The sequence below is a fragment of the Podarcis raffonei genome, chromosome 9, assembly GCF_027172205.1.
Source record: "Podarcis raffonei isolate rPodRaf1 chromosome 9, rPodRaf1.pri, whole genome shotgun sequence".
Classification (NCBI taxonomy): Eukaryota; Metazoa; Chordata; class Lepidosauria; order Squamata; family Lacertidae; genus Podarcis; species Podarcis raffonei.
In genome coordinates, this window is record NC_070610.1 from 19,511,955 (window position 1) to 19,527,493 (window position 15,539).

At 44.4% G+C, this 15,539-nt stretch overlaps 1 protein-coding gene across 2 annotated transcripts in view; it reads right to left on the reverse strand.

Annotated features, from left to right (window-relative positions):
* Nucleotides 1-12,422: 12,422 nt before the first annotated feature.
* ANAPC4 (anaphase promoting complex subunit 4) overlaps nt 12,423-15,539 on the reverse strand; it is a 37,239-nt gene continuing 34,122 nt past the window's right edge. For both annotated transcript variants that reach the window (XM_053404185.1, XM_053404186.1), the window contains 2 exons: nt 14,466-14,708; nt 12,423-12,651 (listed from right to left, as the gene is read on the reverse strand). In XM_053404185.1, the coding sequence (XP_053260160.1) occupies nt 14,493-14,708 (216 nt within the window). In that variant the 3' untranslated portion in view covers nt 12,423-12,651; nt 14,466-14,492. The remainder of the gene's footprint in view (nt 12,652-14,465; nt 14,709-15,539) is intronic.

The window sequence follows — 15,539 nt, forward strand, 5'->3', positions numbered from 1 at the left end:
CTGTGCTTAGGAACCTTGAGATTCCCAATACAGTGGTACCTCGGGTTACATACGCTTCAGGTTACATATGCTTCAGGTTACAGACTCTACTAACCCAGAAATAGTGCTTCAGGTTAAGAACTTTGCTTCAGGATGAAAACAGAAATTGTGCTCTGGTGGTGCGGCGGCAGCAGCGGGAGGCCCCATTAGCTAAAGTGGTGCTTCAGGTTAAGAACAGTTTCAGGTTAAGAACAGACCTCCGGAACGAATTAAGTACTTAACCTGAGGTACCACTGTACACTCAGAAGTCCCCTCTGTCTTCTTCTTCTTCTTCGTCTTCTTCTTCGGCAATCCCTCGTAGCCGAGTAAAATTGTCTTCCAAGAACATCGTCTTAACAGTCAGTCCCTAAGTGACTGTGGAGGCCAATTCTGGATCCACACATCCTTCCATGGTGGGGACATAGGTTTCTGGGTGGGAGTTGACCACGGTGAGGGTTTGCCAAACATGCCTCCTCTTAGCACATTTCTCTCTTTCGTCCTGAGTTCAAGCATCTTCAAAATCCATGACACCTTTGGTCAAGGCTGTTCTCCAATTGGAGCACTCGCAGGCCAGTGTCTCCCAGTTGTCAGTGTTTATACTATTTATATTTTTTTAGATTTGCCTTGAGAGAGTCTTTAAACCTCTTTTGTTGACCACCAGCATTATGCTTTCCATTTTTAAGTGCCATCTTCCTGAATGCGCAAAGGTCTGAGGCAGAACTTGCACATGTGGGACCATGCACACCGATATACAGCAGTTCCATAAACCACGACCGTTAAAAACAACCAGTTGTCTTTTCAAACAAACAAACACTGTCTTAAAGGATCAAATCCAAATATCCCACGGGAGCCCTACAGGATCAGTCGCTACTGCAAGGAGTGGCCGAACCTTCTCTGCCACTCCTCTGCATAGCTGTCAACTTTTCCCTTTTCTTGTGAGGAATCCTATTCGGAATAAGGGAATTTCCCTTTAAAAAAGGGAAATGTTGACAGCTATGCTCCTTCAAGGGTTGTCTGGCCGCCTTCAAGGATTGTTCTCTGAAGATTCCTTGCTCCCATCCCTGTCTCAATGCTGCCATGTGGAGAAGAAATGCTGTCTTTTGAACTTCAGGGACCTTGCATCCCCTATACAGAGAGAGGATGCTCTCCAGGAATGTATCCCAATGTCAGTTCATTTTTACCTTCTACACCTGGAACATTGTGCTCATGGTAGAAACATCCACAGAGCCTAGGGCTTGCCGATCAGAAGGTCGGTGGTTCGAATCCCCGTGACGGGCTGAGCTCCTGTTGCTCTGTCCCTGCTCCTGCCAACCTAGCAGTTCGAAAGCACGTCAAAGTGCAAGTAAATAAATAGGTACCGCTCCGGCGGAAAGGTAAACGGCGTTTCCGTGCACTACTCTGGTTCTCCAGAAGCGGCTTAGTCATGCTGGCCACATGACCGGGAAGCTGTACGCCGGCTCCCTTGGCCAATAAAGCAAGATGAGCGCCGCAACCCCAGAGTTGGTCATGACTGGACCTTTTTTTAAAAAAAAAATTTTTATTGGTTTTTCAACATATAATATAAAACAATACAAAAGACAAACACTAACAAACAAACATATAAACATGTATAATTTCATAAATTTTTTCATAAACCCAATTTCAGCAACTTCCCCATGCCTCCCTTTTCTGCATCCCTGTTTTAAATTTTTTCAGCAACCCCTGGTCTGAATTATTTATTAATTCCTTTCTTTGACCCTTTTCTTTCCTTTTGTCCAATCATTTATCGCTGCAAATCTGCTATGCTTAAACCATGACATTTTAACACTCCATAATCTTACAAGAATTTTTAAGATAAAGTTTAAATTTCTTCCAGTCTTCCTCCACCGTCTCTTTCCCTTGGTCACGGATTCTGCTCGTCATCTCTGCCAGTCCCATGTAGTCAATCACCTTCGTCTGCCACTCTTCCAGTGTGGGTAGTTCTTGTGTCTTCCAATACTTTGCTAGTAACACTCTTGCTGCTGTTGTAGCATACATAAAGAACATCCTATCTTTCTTTGACACCAATTGGCCTACCATGCCCAGGAGAAAAGCCTCTGGTTTTTTATGAAAGGGGTCATGACTGGACCTAATGGTCAGGGGTCCCTTTACCTGAGAGCCAGCGTGGTGTAGTGGTTAAGAGCGGTAGTCTCGTAATCTGGTGAACTGGGTTCGCGTCTCCGCTCCTCCACATGCAGCTGCTGGGTGACCTTGGGCTAGTCACACTTCCTTGAAGTCTCTCAGCCCCACTCACCTCACAGAGTGTTTGTTGTGGGGGAGGAAGGGAAAGGAGAATGTTAGCCACTTTGAGACTCCTTAAAGGGAGTGAAAGGCAGGATATCAAATCCAAACTCCTCTTCTTCTTCTTCTTCTTTACTAGAAACATCCAAGCAACCTAAAGCTGGGGGGGGGGGATTTTGAGGAAACATAGCACATTTTATTGAACACATCAGAAGCAACAACAGGGCGAGGACACCACCATTGACACACGGCAAACTCAGGAGTAATCTGCTAAAACATTGAGCGTGGTGCTACCTAATGCCTGCAACCAATCTCGGTATTTACATGGTTTGTTAAATAATGTACAGTGGTACCTCAGGTTAAGTACTTAATTCGTTCCAGAGGTCCGTACTTAACCTGAAACTGTTCTTAACCTGAAGCACCATTTTAGCTAATGGGGCCTCCTGCTGCTGCTGCCGTGCCGCCGGAGCACGATTTCTGTTCTCTTCCTGAAGCAAAGTTCTTAACCTGAAGCACTATTTCTGGGTTAGCGGAGTCTGTAATCTGAAGCGTATGTAACCTGAAGCGTATGTAACCCGAGGTACCACTGTACACCCAGGGATTTTTTTTCAGCCAGAACTCACCGGAACTCAATTCTGACACCTCTCAGGTGGGCGCCATTGCCATTATAAGAGAACATGGTGAGTTCTGGCACCTCTTTTGCTAGAAAGTTACACTGTGGTGCACCTATGATGGATGAACAAGAGGGAAGAGGGGGTTCCTTTGAGTAAGACAATTTATCTGGCTTTCCTACTGAAAATAAATAAAGCCTAAAAAAAACCCAACCTATTGCTGAGAGGAATAAGTCCTTCCTCCAACCCATCCCTGATACACCGTTATGCACATCTCTTTCTTAAAGTTGCTGGCCTTAAATAACAAAAACTTACATGTTTTTCAAGTTGCTCTTTGGTCTCTCCTTAGCTCAGAGCTGGCTCAGGTGTACTATTTCTGACAAGAGCATAGCTGTCAACCGTCCCATTATTTGGCGGGAAAGTCCCTTATCCCAGCGCTGTGTCTCGCTGCTGTCCCTTATTGATGATGTCCCTTAAATTTCCCGGGTTTCAAAGGAAGCAGCTCCTCTCCCTCACTGCCGGCCAGGGAGGAGGGAGGCTCCAACTGTGTTGCTTGGCTGTGTTGCTCACCCAATAAGGAGTCTAAGAACGACTGGGGGGGTGGAGCTTGCATGCTTTGTGCCGATCAAATCGGCCGCGTTGCCTGGGGACTCGCCTTTGCTCAGCGCTTCCCAGCGGAGAGGTGACGGTGGTTTTCCTTGCTGCATCCCCTTTGCCGGGTTGCTGCGCTGTGGGAACCACCACTTGAGGCTTCGTTTGGCTGCTGGTTGACTAAAATCCCTTATTTTGGCTGCTGATCCCTTATTTCCGAGGCTGCTGGTCCCTTATTTTCAAATCTGTAAGTTGACAGCTATGCCAATATGACAGCTCTGGCAGATCTGGTGATTCAGATAATAGCCTCTGTGGGGAACCATAAGGATTTATGGGGGAATCAGGACCTCCAGAAACATAGGGAGCAAGTTAAAATGACGGAAAGGCACAGGGGGACATAGAAAACAATAAAAAAAATTAAGGCTGCTGCTGCTGCTGCCACCAACACATTTTGGGGAGATGGGAAGGACAAAAAACCTTTGTGCGATCCAGATAGGTTGCAAGTTACAGTACAGTAATGCTGGCAGTGTTTGGGGTTAAGATAAGTGTTTTCTTTCAGCAAGAGATGTTTGCCAATGGATTAATAACTCAACAATCTGGGGCTTAGCCCTGACTCAGAGTAAACCCTGCCTATTCATCAAGCTGATCTCTCTCGATGCCTGTTTCTTTATCTGCACAATCAGTGCAATAAACAGATAGCTTATCCATGGTGTTTTCGGATGATTAAAAAGATCACTGTCACCACCTCCCAGAGCTTTTATTAATGGGCAGCCAGGCCAAAATGGGCCATTTCAACACTTGGACAGCTCAAAAATTCAAGTTGATGTGAAAAATGACTGCTTAATAATATGAGGTGTAAATTGGTGCCTGAAATTATCATCAAAGGACAAAATTATTGATTCTGAGCTTTGGAAAGTCTAACTAGGTTTATCTCTTCAATGAGAACAAGAACGTATTGATCTCAAAGAAGCGCTGAGGAAGTAGAAGTTTTCAGTTTTCCCAAAATCTCTCTTCTCTCTACATGTCTCTCCTTATTGGCAAGGAAACAAACGGTTGCTGTTTTCGATTTCTTTGAAGAACATCACAAGTGCATTCTAAGGGCAGTGGTGTCCAAACTTTTTTCAAAGAGGGCCAGATTTGATGAAGTGAAGGGCCGTGAGGGCCGACCAAAGTTGTTAACCTTTTTTTTAGCATTGAAGTTGTTAAGCTTTTTTTAGGGTTGAAGATTTTACCCCAGGAAATAAACTGCCGCAGGGGCTGGATTAAACCGACCAGCAGACCACATTAGGCTCCCAAAATGAACTTTGGACATGCCTGTTCTAGGGGGTTAAGATACTGCTCAGGAGCTGCTTTCAAAGCTTGGGTAGCTTCAGCAAACAGATGTTATTTTCAGCTGCTTTCTTTCATAGGTTCATAAGATTACAGGCAGTCCCATCGGGGGGGGGGGTATTGCACGGAGCTGTTGAAAATGTGTCTTTGGGGATTAGCCAGACTTACCTTTTGCCTTTTTATATGCCTGTTGCCTTTGTCCATGGAGTTTTCTTGGCAGAGATACTGGAGTGGCTTGCCGGTTCCTGCTCCAGGTGGATCACGTTTGGTCAAAACTCTCCACTATGACCTGTCCATCTTGGGTGCCCTGCTCAGCATAGTTCATAGCTTCTCTGAGTTATTCAAGCCCCTTCGCTACGGCAAGGCAGTGATCCATGAATGCTTTTGAATTATGGTGCTGGAGGAGACTCTTGAGAGTCCCATGGACTGCAAGACCTATCCATTCTGAAGGAAATCAGCCCTGAGTGCTCACTGGAAGGACAGATCCTGAAGCTGAGGCTCCAATACTTTGGCCACCTCATGAGAAGAGAGGACTCCCTGGAAAAGACCCTGATGTTGGGAAAGATGGAGGGCACAAGGAGAAGGGGATGACAGAGGACGAGATGGTTGGACAGTGTTCTCGAAGCTACCAGCATGAGTTTGACCAAACTGCAGGAGGCAGTGGAAGACAGGAGTGCCTGGCGTGCTCTGGTCCATGGGGTCACGAAGAGTCGGACATGACTAAACGACTTATATTATTTATACCCCGTCCATCTGGCTGGGTTTCCCCGGTCACTCTAGGCGGCTCCCAACCCAATATTAAAAACACGATGAAACATCAAACATTAAAAACTTCCAGCACATCATAGCTATGCGCTGAGATATATATATATATATATATATATATATATATATATATATATATATATATATATATATATATATATATAATATTTTATTGGGTTTTGCACCTTTTCCAAACAGCCCATCTTATACAGTATAACAAACCTTTGACTATCACAGCCTAGGACTTCTGTCAAGCTCGACTAATTTTTTTTCTAGCTTTCTTTCTGATTTTGCATTTTATTTTAATAATTATTGCTATAAAATCCAAATCCTAAATAAACTCCTTCTTGGTCCTTTTTTTTTGCAATAATTCATATAGTTCTCCTTACAAAACTTCTTGCAACCCTAAAAGCGATGTCAATTGATTACAATTGTCTTTCAGATATATCATAATTTTCTTCCAATCTTTCAGGAATGTCTGGTCTTGCTGGTTCCAAATTTTCCGAGTTTATTTCGCCAACTCGGCATAATCTATCAGTTTCATCTGCCACTCTTTACTTGATAGTTCTTCTTGCTTCCATCTCACTAGGCTAATAGTATTCTTGCTGCAGTTGTCACATATAAAAACTTTTTTTTATCATGCTTGTAAATCTCTGTACCTACTATACCAAATAAAAGGGCAACATTTTAAAAATCTCATTATAAATCATTTCCCAGAAGTCCTTTACTTTCTTACATTCCCACCACATATGGTAAAAAGTACCTTCTTTTTCCCTAAATTTCCAGCATTTGTTATTTGTTTTGTACATGTTGCTTATTTTAAAAACCCTGCCCAAGGACCCTTTCGCAAGAAGCCCCATAAAACCCACTGACGCTTCCTTCTATCACTAATTCCAGTGGAAATAAGAAAAAGGCAACCCTCTCTGCTTGCCCCTCTATTTTTTTCATGCATTTTGATCTCGTGTAATTAGAAGCGTTGAATAAACAGCGAGATAAAATCTCGGCTGAAACGATACCCAAGTTTTGTATACCATCACCTAGCTACTCCCAAGTTTCTGTTAACCAGCAAATTTCTGTCAGCAACTGTTATATTGGACGCAAACTTAGCTCTTCAGCTAGAGCGGGCAGTTAGGCTTACTCACTGAGAATTTACAGCTCTGTTCCTATGAGAATCTACAGAAAGCCCTATGAACTTTAAAAGATATTTCTCTTAATACCCTGTTTAACCCGTGAAGTGTTTATCATGTCTCGCCAATGGTCTAATGTCTAATTTAGTCAGCGTGTAATGCAGTCAGCATTACAATCAGGAAATTTTTCTTTTCTTTTGAGGGAAAGAATGACATGCTTGGCTCCGACCTATAATAATAAGCACTCACGAAATTAAAAGACGCCTGCTTCTTGGGAGAAAAGCAATGACAAACCTAGACAGCATTTTAAAAAGCAGAGACATCACCTTGCCAACAAAGGTCCGTATAGTTACAGCTATGGTTTTCCCAGTAGTGATGTATGGAAGTGAGAGCTGGACCATAAAGAAGGCTGATCGCCGAAGAATTGATGCTTTTGAATTATGGTGCTGGAGGAGACTCTTGAGAGTCCCATGGACTGCGAGAAGATCAATCCTATCCATTCTGAAGGAAATCAGCCCTGAGTGCTCACTGGAAGGACAGATCGTGAAGCTGAGGCTCCAGTACTTTCACCACCTCATGAGAAGAGAAGACTCCCTGGAAAAGACCCTGATGTTGGGAAAGATGGAGGGCACAAGGAGAAGGGGATGACAGAGGACGAGATGGTTGGACAGTGTTCTCGAAGCTACCAGCATGAGTTTGACCAAACTGCAGGAGGCAGTGGAAGACAGGAGTGCCTGGCGTGCTCTGGTCCATGGGGTCACGAAGAGTCGGACATGACTAAACGACTTATATTATTTATACCCCGTCCATCTGGCTGGGTTTCCCCGGTCACTCTAGGCGGCTCCCAACCCAATATTAAAAACACGATGAAACATCAAACATTAAAAACTTCCAGCACATCATAGCTATGCGCTGAGATAGTTGCACGCATACTGAAAATCACACTGTGTGTGTTTTGGCAGCATTCGCTCAGCAAACGGCAGATGTGGTCAGAAAACCAGCTCCCTGCAAGGCCCTTTCCACCTGGCCTACTGTGTTAAATATGTATTCTGTAGTTGACCTCCTTTGTAATGTTTTATTCTGAAATCCTTAAGATAATATTTTAGTTTTCTGTCACGTTGCTTTGACTGTATACTCTATATTTTTCTTCAGATGGTTTTATTTATGTTTTATTGATTTAATATGCTGTAAACCGCTTTGAGATTTTTCTTAAAAATATAAAGGGGTATAGGAATTTAATAAATAAATAAATAAAAGCACAGGGACGCATTGTAGAAACTTCCTTTTGAGCCTTCTTCCTCTATGCACTATTGCTCTCAATCCTCTGTATTCCAAAACTTTACCTCGGCATTTCCAAACTTCTGATACCAACGGCACTTTTTTTAAAAAAAATGGAAATGGTAAGAATGCATTGTTCTTGCATCCTAAAGGATTTACCTGTGAAAGCTATTCACCGTGGTGAAGTCCACCCTCAGTTTCTGTACAAATGTTCTGTTCTGAATGTTGTTGCTCCTGCTTCCAAGGCAATAGGCCCGGGAGCTATGCTTTATACAAGAATGCAACAGGCAAACTTCTCCTAGGATATGCAGTTGTGCTGTATCTGCACTGAGCGAGTGAAGAAATGCTTTCATCCCTAACACCTAGCAGATAAATTTGCCCCTCCCCAGAGCAGAGGGTGGTTGGAAGGAGGTAACAGAGATGCATTCCCTCTATGAAGGGGTGCTTTAGGAGCACAGAAGACTTTAAATTTAATATATTTCTCATGGTATGCAAGCAGTTTTCTCACAGTGCACTAGAACGTCCTCCACAACTCATAATTACAGTGGTACCTCGGGTTACATACGCTTCAGGTTAAATACGCTTCAGGTTAAAGACTCTGCTAACCCAGAAATATTGCTTCAGGTTAAAAGAACTGGCAGATGTGATCTCAGAACCACTGGCAGTCATCTTTGAGAATTCCTGGAGAACAGGCGAAGTCCCGGCAGACTGGAGGAGGGCAAATGTTGTCCCTATTTTCAAAAAGGGGAAAAGAGAGGACCCAAATAATTATCGCCCAGTCAGTCTGACATCCATACCAGGGAAGATTCTGGAGCAGATCATTAAGCAAACAGTCTGTGAGCACCTAGAAAGGAATGCTGTGATCACCAATAGTCAGCATGGATTTCTGAAAAATAAGTCATGTCAGACTAACCTGATCTCGTTTTTTGACAGAATTACAAGCCTGGTAGATGAAGGGAACGCAGTGGATGTAGCCTACCTTGATTTCAGCAAGGCATTTGACAAGGTGCCCCATGATATTCTTGTAAAGAAGCTGGTAAAATGCGGTCTTGACTATGCTACCACTCAGTGGATTTGTAACTGGCTGACTGACCGAACCCAAAGGGTGCTCATCAATGGTTCCTCTTCATCCTGGAGAAGAGTGACTAGTGGGGTGCCACAGGGTTCTGTCTTGGGCCCGGTCTTTATCAACGACTTGGATGATGGACTCAAGGGCATCCTGATCAAATTTGCAGATGACTGAGAGGGGTGGCTAACACCCCAGAGGCCAGGATCACACTTCAAAACGACCTTGACAGATTAGAGAACTGGGCCAAAACAAACAAGATGAACTTTAACAGGGAGAAATGTAAAGTATTGCACTTGGGCAAAAAAAATGAGAGGCACAAATACAAGATGGGGGACACCTGGCTTGAGAGCAGTACATGTGAAAAGGATCTAGGAGTCTTGGTTGACCACAAACTTGACATGAGCCAACAGTGTGACGCGGCAGCTAAAAAAGCCAATGCAATTCTGGGCTGCATCAATAGGAGTATAGCATCTAGATCAAGGGAAGTAATAGTGCCACTGTATTCTGCTCTGGTCAGACCTCACCTGGAGTACTGTGTCCAGTTCTGGGCACCACAGTTCAAGAAGGACACTGACAAACTGGAACGTGTCCAGAGGAGGGCAACCAAAATGGTCAAAGGCCTGGAAACGATGCCTTATGAGGAACGGCTAAGGGAGCTGGGCATGTTTAGCCTGGAGAAGAGGAGGTTAAGGGGTGATATGATAGCCATGTTAAAATATATAAAAGGATGTCATATAGAGGAGGGAGAAAGGTTGTTTTCTGCTGCTCCAGAGAAGCGGACACGGAGCAATGGATCCAAACTACAAGATAGAAGATTCCACCTAAACATTAGGAAGAACTTCCTGACAGTAAGAGCTGTTCGACAGTGGAATTTGCTGCCAAGGAGTGTGGTGGAGTCTCCTTCTTTGGAGGTCTTTAAGCAGAGGCTTGACAGCCATATGTCAGGAGTGCTCTGATGGTGTTTCCTGCTTGGCAGGGGGTTGGACTCGATGGCCCTCGTGGTCTATTCCAACTCTATGATTCTATGATTCTATGAGGTTAAGAACTTTGCTTCAGGATGAGAACAGAAATCATGCTCTGGCAGTGTGGCAGCAGCGGGAAGCCCCATTAGCTAAAGTGGTGCTTCAGGTTAAGAACAGTTTCAGGTTAAGAACGGACCTCCAGAACGAATTAAGTACTTAACCCGAGGTACCACTGTACTGCCAATGCCAAAAAGAAAAGGTGAAATTCTAAGTGAAAGGCTTGTTTTCAGGCTCAGTTTGGCTCATAGCCCGCTTCTGAATTTTGGAATGGGGCAATTTACGCTACCTTAATTTAAGATGGCACCAGTTCCACCAGTTTCCGACACGGTGAGGATTGCTCTGCCCAGTTGTAACATCAGGCAGAGATCAGAGTTTGCCACGGTTTGTCCAGACCAAAGAATTATCTATATTGTTCGGACTTCTGTCATAAGGGAAGCTGGTTCAAGACAGATGACAGCTGAAATTGTCACACCAGGACTTTCTAGCCAATATTTGTGACGGCTTTGCTGTCTTAAATCCCGCCCCCCCCCCTCCAAATACTAACATCAGTTTTACTGATATGGGATGAAAGAAATAACTGCTAGAGTCAGAACTTTTTATAGAAAACCTTAGCAGAGCTACGTTGTCATCCTATATATGCAAATCTCTCAATCTATGATTCGCAATTCACAAGCTTTTGCCAGTAGTAAAAGAGGAAGACTCATTTTATTTTAAATTTAATATTTAGCGTGCTTCTAGGTGTGTGTGTGTGTGTGTGTGTGTGTGTGTGTGTGTGTTGGAAAGACATCTTTTAAACATTATGGGACAAAGGCAATATGTGAAAAAAATCAGAGCTGTCTGCACTATTTGAGCCTAAACAACCCAAAGTTCATACGTTCCTTTGATCTACAAATCCTTTTCAACTACAAGTACAGAATACAAATGAATTAATGATTGCTGTGGGAAATGATTGACAATACATGTTTCTCAAGACCAGCTACACCTTTTCCCCCCTTTACAACTACTTCTAAAGAGGAATCTCTGCCGTGTCTGGTGAAGCAATAAATGTTTATTATTCTTCAGCTCATGATAATACTTTAACCACCGTCTTTTTAAGGCTAGCCTATGGAAACTGTAGGTCTAGCCATCAGTTCAGTCCAAAACAAACAAAGTCGATAAGTGCGCACTATTAACTTTGCCCTTGATGCTTATCTGCAGAGATGATTTAAGAAGACAATAATCCGAGTGCATTCTAGGACACACACACAGCAGAACCACCTGAAAGAATGGCTGCAATCCTATATAAATTTATTTGTATAAAATCTCTTTAATTTCACACACACACACACACACATTAAAGGCAATGTTCTGGGTTATTACTATTGATCTCCAGTGCAGGATATGTATTTATTTACATTATTGTATTTTAATATTTTGCTGGAAGCTGACCAGAGTGGCTGGGGAAACCCAGCCAGATGGGTGGGGTATAAATAATAAATATTATTATTATTATTATTATTATTATTATTATTATTATTATTATACATTAAATCATAATGTAACATGACCACTTTCTCTGCAGACCCTGGGAGGAGAGCACAAATAGTAGAAGGTCCAGTAAATCAAAATTATGGATGATGTTTTAGAAAATCCTGCTAAAAGTTCTCTGCTTGTGCAGAAGACTGGTTCTGCTTAATGTGCATGTGGTACATCCTAAAATAACAGTAAAACACTTTTTGGGGCAAGGTGTTGGCTTCTTAGCAACAGGCAAACATTTCATTGTTTTATAGATTTTTGTTTCACATTTGAAAGCTTTTTTAAAAACCCACCCACCTTAGACTATAAATTAGATTTAGAAAACACCTAGACCAGTGGTTTCCAACTTTTGGCCATGCCCAACTAAGTATCTCTAAAATCCTGATATTCCCCCGCCCCCCATGACATATACAGTGGTACCTCGGGTTAAGAACTTAATTCGTTCTGGAGGTCTGTTCTTAACCTGAAACTGTTCTTAACTTGAAGTACCACTGTAGCTAATGGGGCCTCCCGCTGCTGCCACACCGCCGGAGCATGATATCTGTTCTTATCCTGAAGCAAAGTTCTTAACCCGAGGTAATATTTCAGGGTTAGCCAAGTCTGTAACCTGAAACGTATGTAACCCAAGGTACCACTGTAATTCTTATCATTCAGTGAACTCCTATTCACATGGAGGAAGCCTAAAAGGCCATTAACTTGGTCTAAACAAGCTTCCAATTGCCTCCCTAAAAAATAAAATGGCCTTGATGTGGGGCGTGTGCCCCGCGCTGGGAACCACGGACCTAAACTACAAATTAGTAAAACGTGGAATCAAAAGCACAAACCGCAACACAGTCACTACAGAAAAAATATCACTGTTTAATTTACCATCCATTACAAATACAGAAAACGCCAAGTTTAAAGCCCATTTCTCATGTTGCAGTGGGACTGGAAGGGAAGCGTTGGAACCACAACACTGTCTTAAGTTTAAAGGGCAGATATGTGTTTGCAGGATGAACTGGCTGCAGTTGGGTTTGTTTTCTTCCAGCGCTGCACTTATTCAGGCAACTCAGAAGCAAGAAGCAGTACTGGGGAAAGAAAGGAAGAGTCAGGGATGCTTCCATACCCACAAAAGCCTTTTATAAACTAGTCTGGGAGAGTAAAGCCATATTCTTCCTTTTTCTCTACAAAGCCACTTCCGAGCTAGGGAGGAGGTGGGGTTGCTGGCTTCAGGCCAGCCAATCGGCTGGCTCGGGGGGCGTGGCCTCGCCTTACTTAGGTCTGGCGCGGCCGAGGGTCTCCCTCTTTCCCGTGCCGCAGCTGACCTGGTTTTCCCTTCCCTCCCACCCGTTAGGCTAGGCTCTCTGACGTTGCTGTGGACTTCGGTTGGTCGCCGTCAAGGGGCCTGGTAGGAATTTTCCCAACTGGCAGATTGGCACCAGCCACTTGGTTTTCGCCTACCTCGTAGCAAACCGTCACAACTCCACTGTATTGGCAGTTAGGCATTGGTAGGGGTACTGTTGTATTGTTATGCAGATGAAGGGGAGGAAGGAGCGCTATCACCTTCCCCCAAAGCAAAGGGTAGTCCGGTAAAGGATTCCGGGGGGCGTGGCCTTGTCCTAAGCCTATGGAGGTGTGGGCCCACAGCACGCCCCCAAGCGGTGACCCTGGGGGAGGTCCTAGTTGACGTGCATCAGCAAGAGTCCCCCTACTGGTGGTTAACCCTCACCGGTCTTCAAGCATGCAGGCTGAAGTCAGTTAGTTGTTAGGACCAACGCCTAAGCCAATATCGCTCAATTCCTGTAATCAATAAAGTTGTGGCCTAATTTGACCCATTAACTCGAATTCTTGTGTCTCGTGTCTTTATTTCTGAGGGGGGAGGCGGGAACTCGCCACGCAACACATAAGAGCCTGGACAGAAACCCTGGCCATCAAATAGGTTAGGGAACTGAGTTTGTGCATGAGATCTGCCTCCATCTCAAGCCCTCCCAGTTCCCTTTTCCTCTTCCTAGAGTGGAGAAGTGGTTTTGTGTTGCATCCCTACTGGTGCTTATGGTTCGTTTTCTCCTAAACAAACCATAATCGGAGGTGCTAATCCAGCCACTCGATTGTTTATTTCCCTGCTCCCGGAAGGGAAGAGCGAAATTAGGCTTGAGACGCAAGCACCAGCATGCAGCTCCTGTACAAGCTACTGTATTTTTCGCTCTATAGGACGTACCCAACCATAGGACGCACCTTGTTTTAGAGGGGGAGAACAAGAAAAAAAAATTATCCCCCTCTCTGCCCAGCGCCCCTTCAGCGAAGCGGCAGGAGGCACTGCGCAGAGAGGGGGAGATTCCCCCCCCCCCTTGTTCTCCCCCTCTAAAACAAGGTGCCGTTCAAGGTGCGTTCAGTCACCTTCAGGCGGCTACCTTGGAAGCCTGGAGAGCGAGAGGGGTCGGTGCGCACCAACCCCTCTCGCTCTCCAGGCTTCAGTGAAGGCAACCCGAAGCCTCCAGAGTGCGCTCCAGAGGCTTTGGGTTCCTTTCGACCTGCTCTTTGGAGCCGGGAGAGGCTGAGCGGGGCTATGGCGGCTATGGCAATACCCCCACCTCCCGCAAAAGCCCACAGGAGCCACGCACCCTTTAAGGAGTGTGCGGCTCCTGTGGGCTTTTCTACGAGGAGTGAGAAGGGACTGACTGGCCGCATCAGTCCCTTCTCCCTCTTGAGGAAAAGCCTGCAAGAGCCGCACGGAGCTTGTGTGAGGCTTTTGGGGGCTTTTCCTGCCTGCCTCCCCCCTGCATTCGCTCCATAGGACGCACACACATTTCCCCTTCATTTTTGGAGGGGGAAAAGTGCGTCCTATAGAGCGAAAAATATGGTAATTCCCCTAAGAATGGTTTATGGCCAGCGTTTCGCCCACCTGCATCCAGCGAACCGGGAGTTTGGCTCACGCATTGAGACTCGATTCCTGTTCTCCTATTTCATCTGCTAATTCAGCAGAGCCAGCAAAGACGCTCTCTTCCTGGTTGCTCGTAGACGGGCGGGGCTCCTCTTCGCCCGCGCTTGCCTGAGGGACCATTTCTTCCTCTTCTTCCTCCTCCGCCTCTCCATCATCTTCCACGTCCATTTCAAACACTCGGATGTGCCGGAGGTTCGAACTTAGCTAAGGGAACATTTTAAAGATAGGTCTTATTTTACTGCTCCGATAGCTGCCTTTATGGGCCAAGCCCATGCAAGGCAGCGGCAAAAATATAAACGTTCAAAACGTAGTACAACATATAGTACAATATTGTTTCGGGGTTTCAAAGTGTTGGTGCTGACCTTTAAAGCCCTAAACGGCCTCAACACAGTATACCTGAAGGAGTGTCTCCACCCCCATTGTTCAGCCCGGTCACTGAGGTCCAGTGCCGAGGGCCTTCTGGCGGTTCCCTCATTGCGAGAAGCAAAGCTACAGGGAACCAGGCAGAGGGCCTTCTCGGTAGTGGCGCCCGCCCTGTGGAACGCCCTCCCACCAGATGTCAAAGAGAACAACTACCAGACTTTTAGAAGACATCTGAAGGCAGCCCTGTTTAGGGAAGCTTTTAATGTTTGATGCATTACTGTATTTTAATATTTAGTTGGAAGCCGCCCAGAGTGGCTGGGGAAGCCCAGCCAGATGGGCGGGGTATAAATAATACATTATTATTATTATTATTATTATTATTATTACTTAGCCGAGATCTTTAAAGCTAAATCTAAAGTTGCCTGATCTATTCATTGGTGATTATCTATTGTATACGTTTATCTATTATATGTATAAGTATTATATTATTATATGTATATTGTATATGATTGTATATTGTATATGATTATATATTGTATGTGTTTGAATTATCAATGTATTTAGATGACATCGTATGATTTTATGATTCTACTGTTTTAACTTATGCCAATAAAGGTTAGAAAAGAAAATATGTTAAATATTTTGAATAATTGATACACAAATGATTGGCAG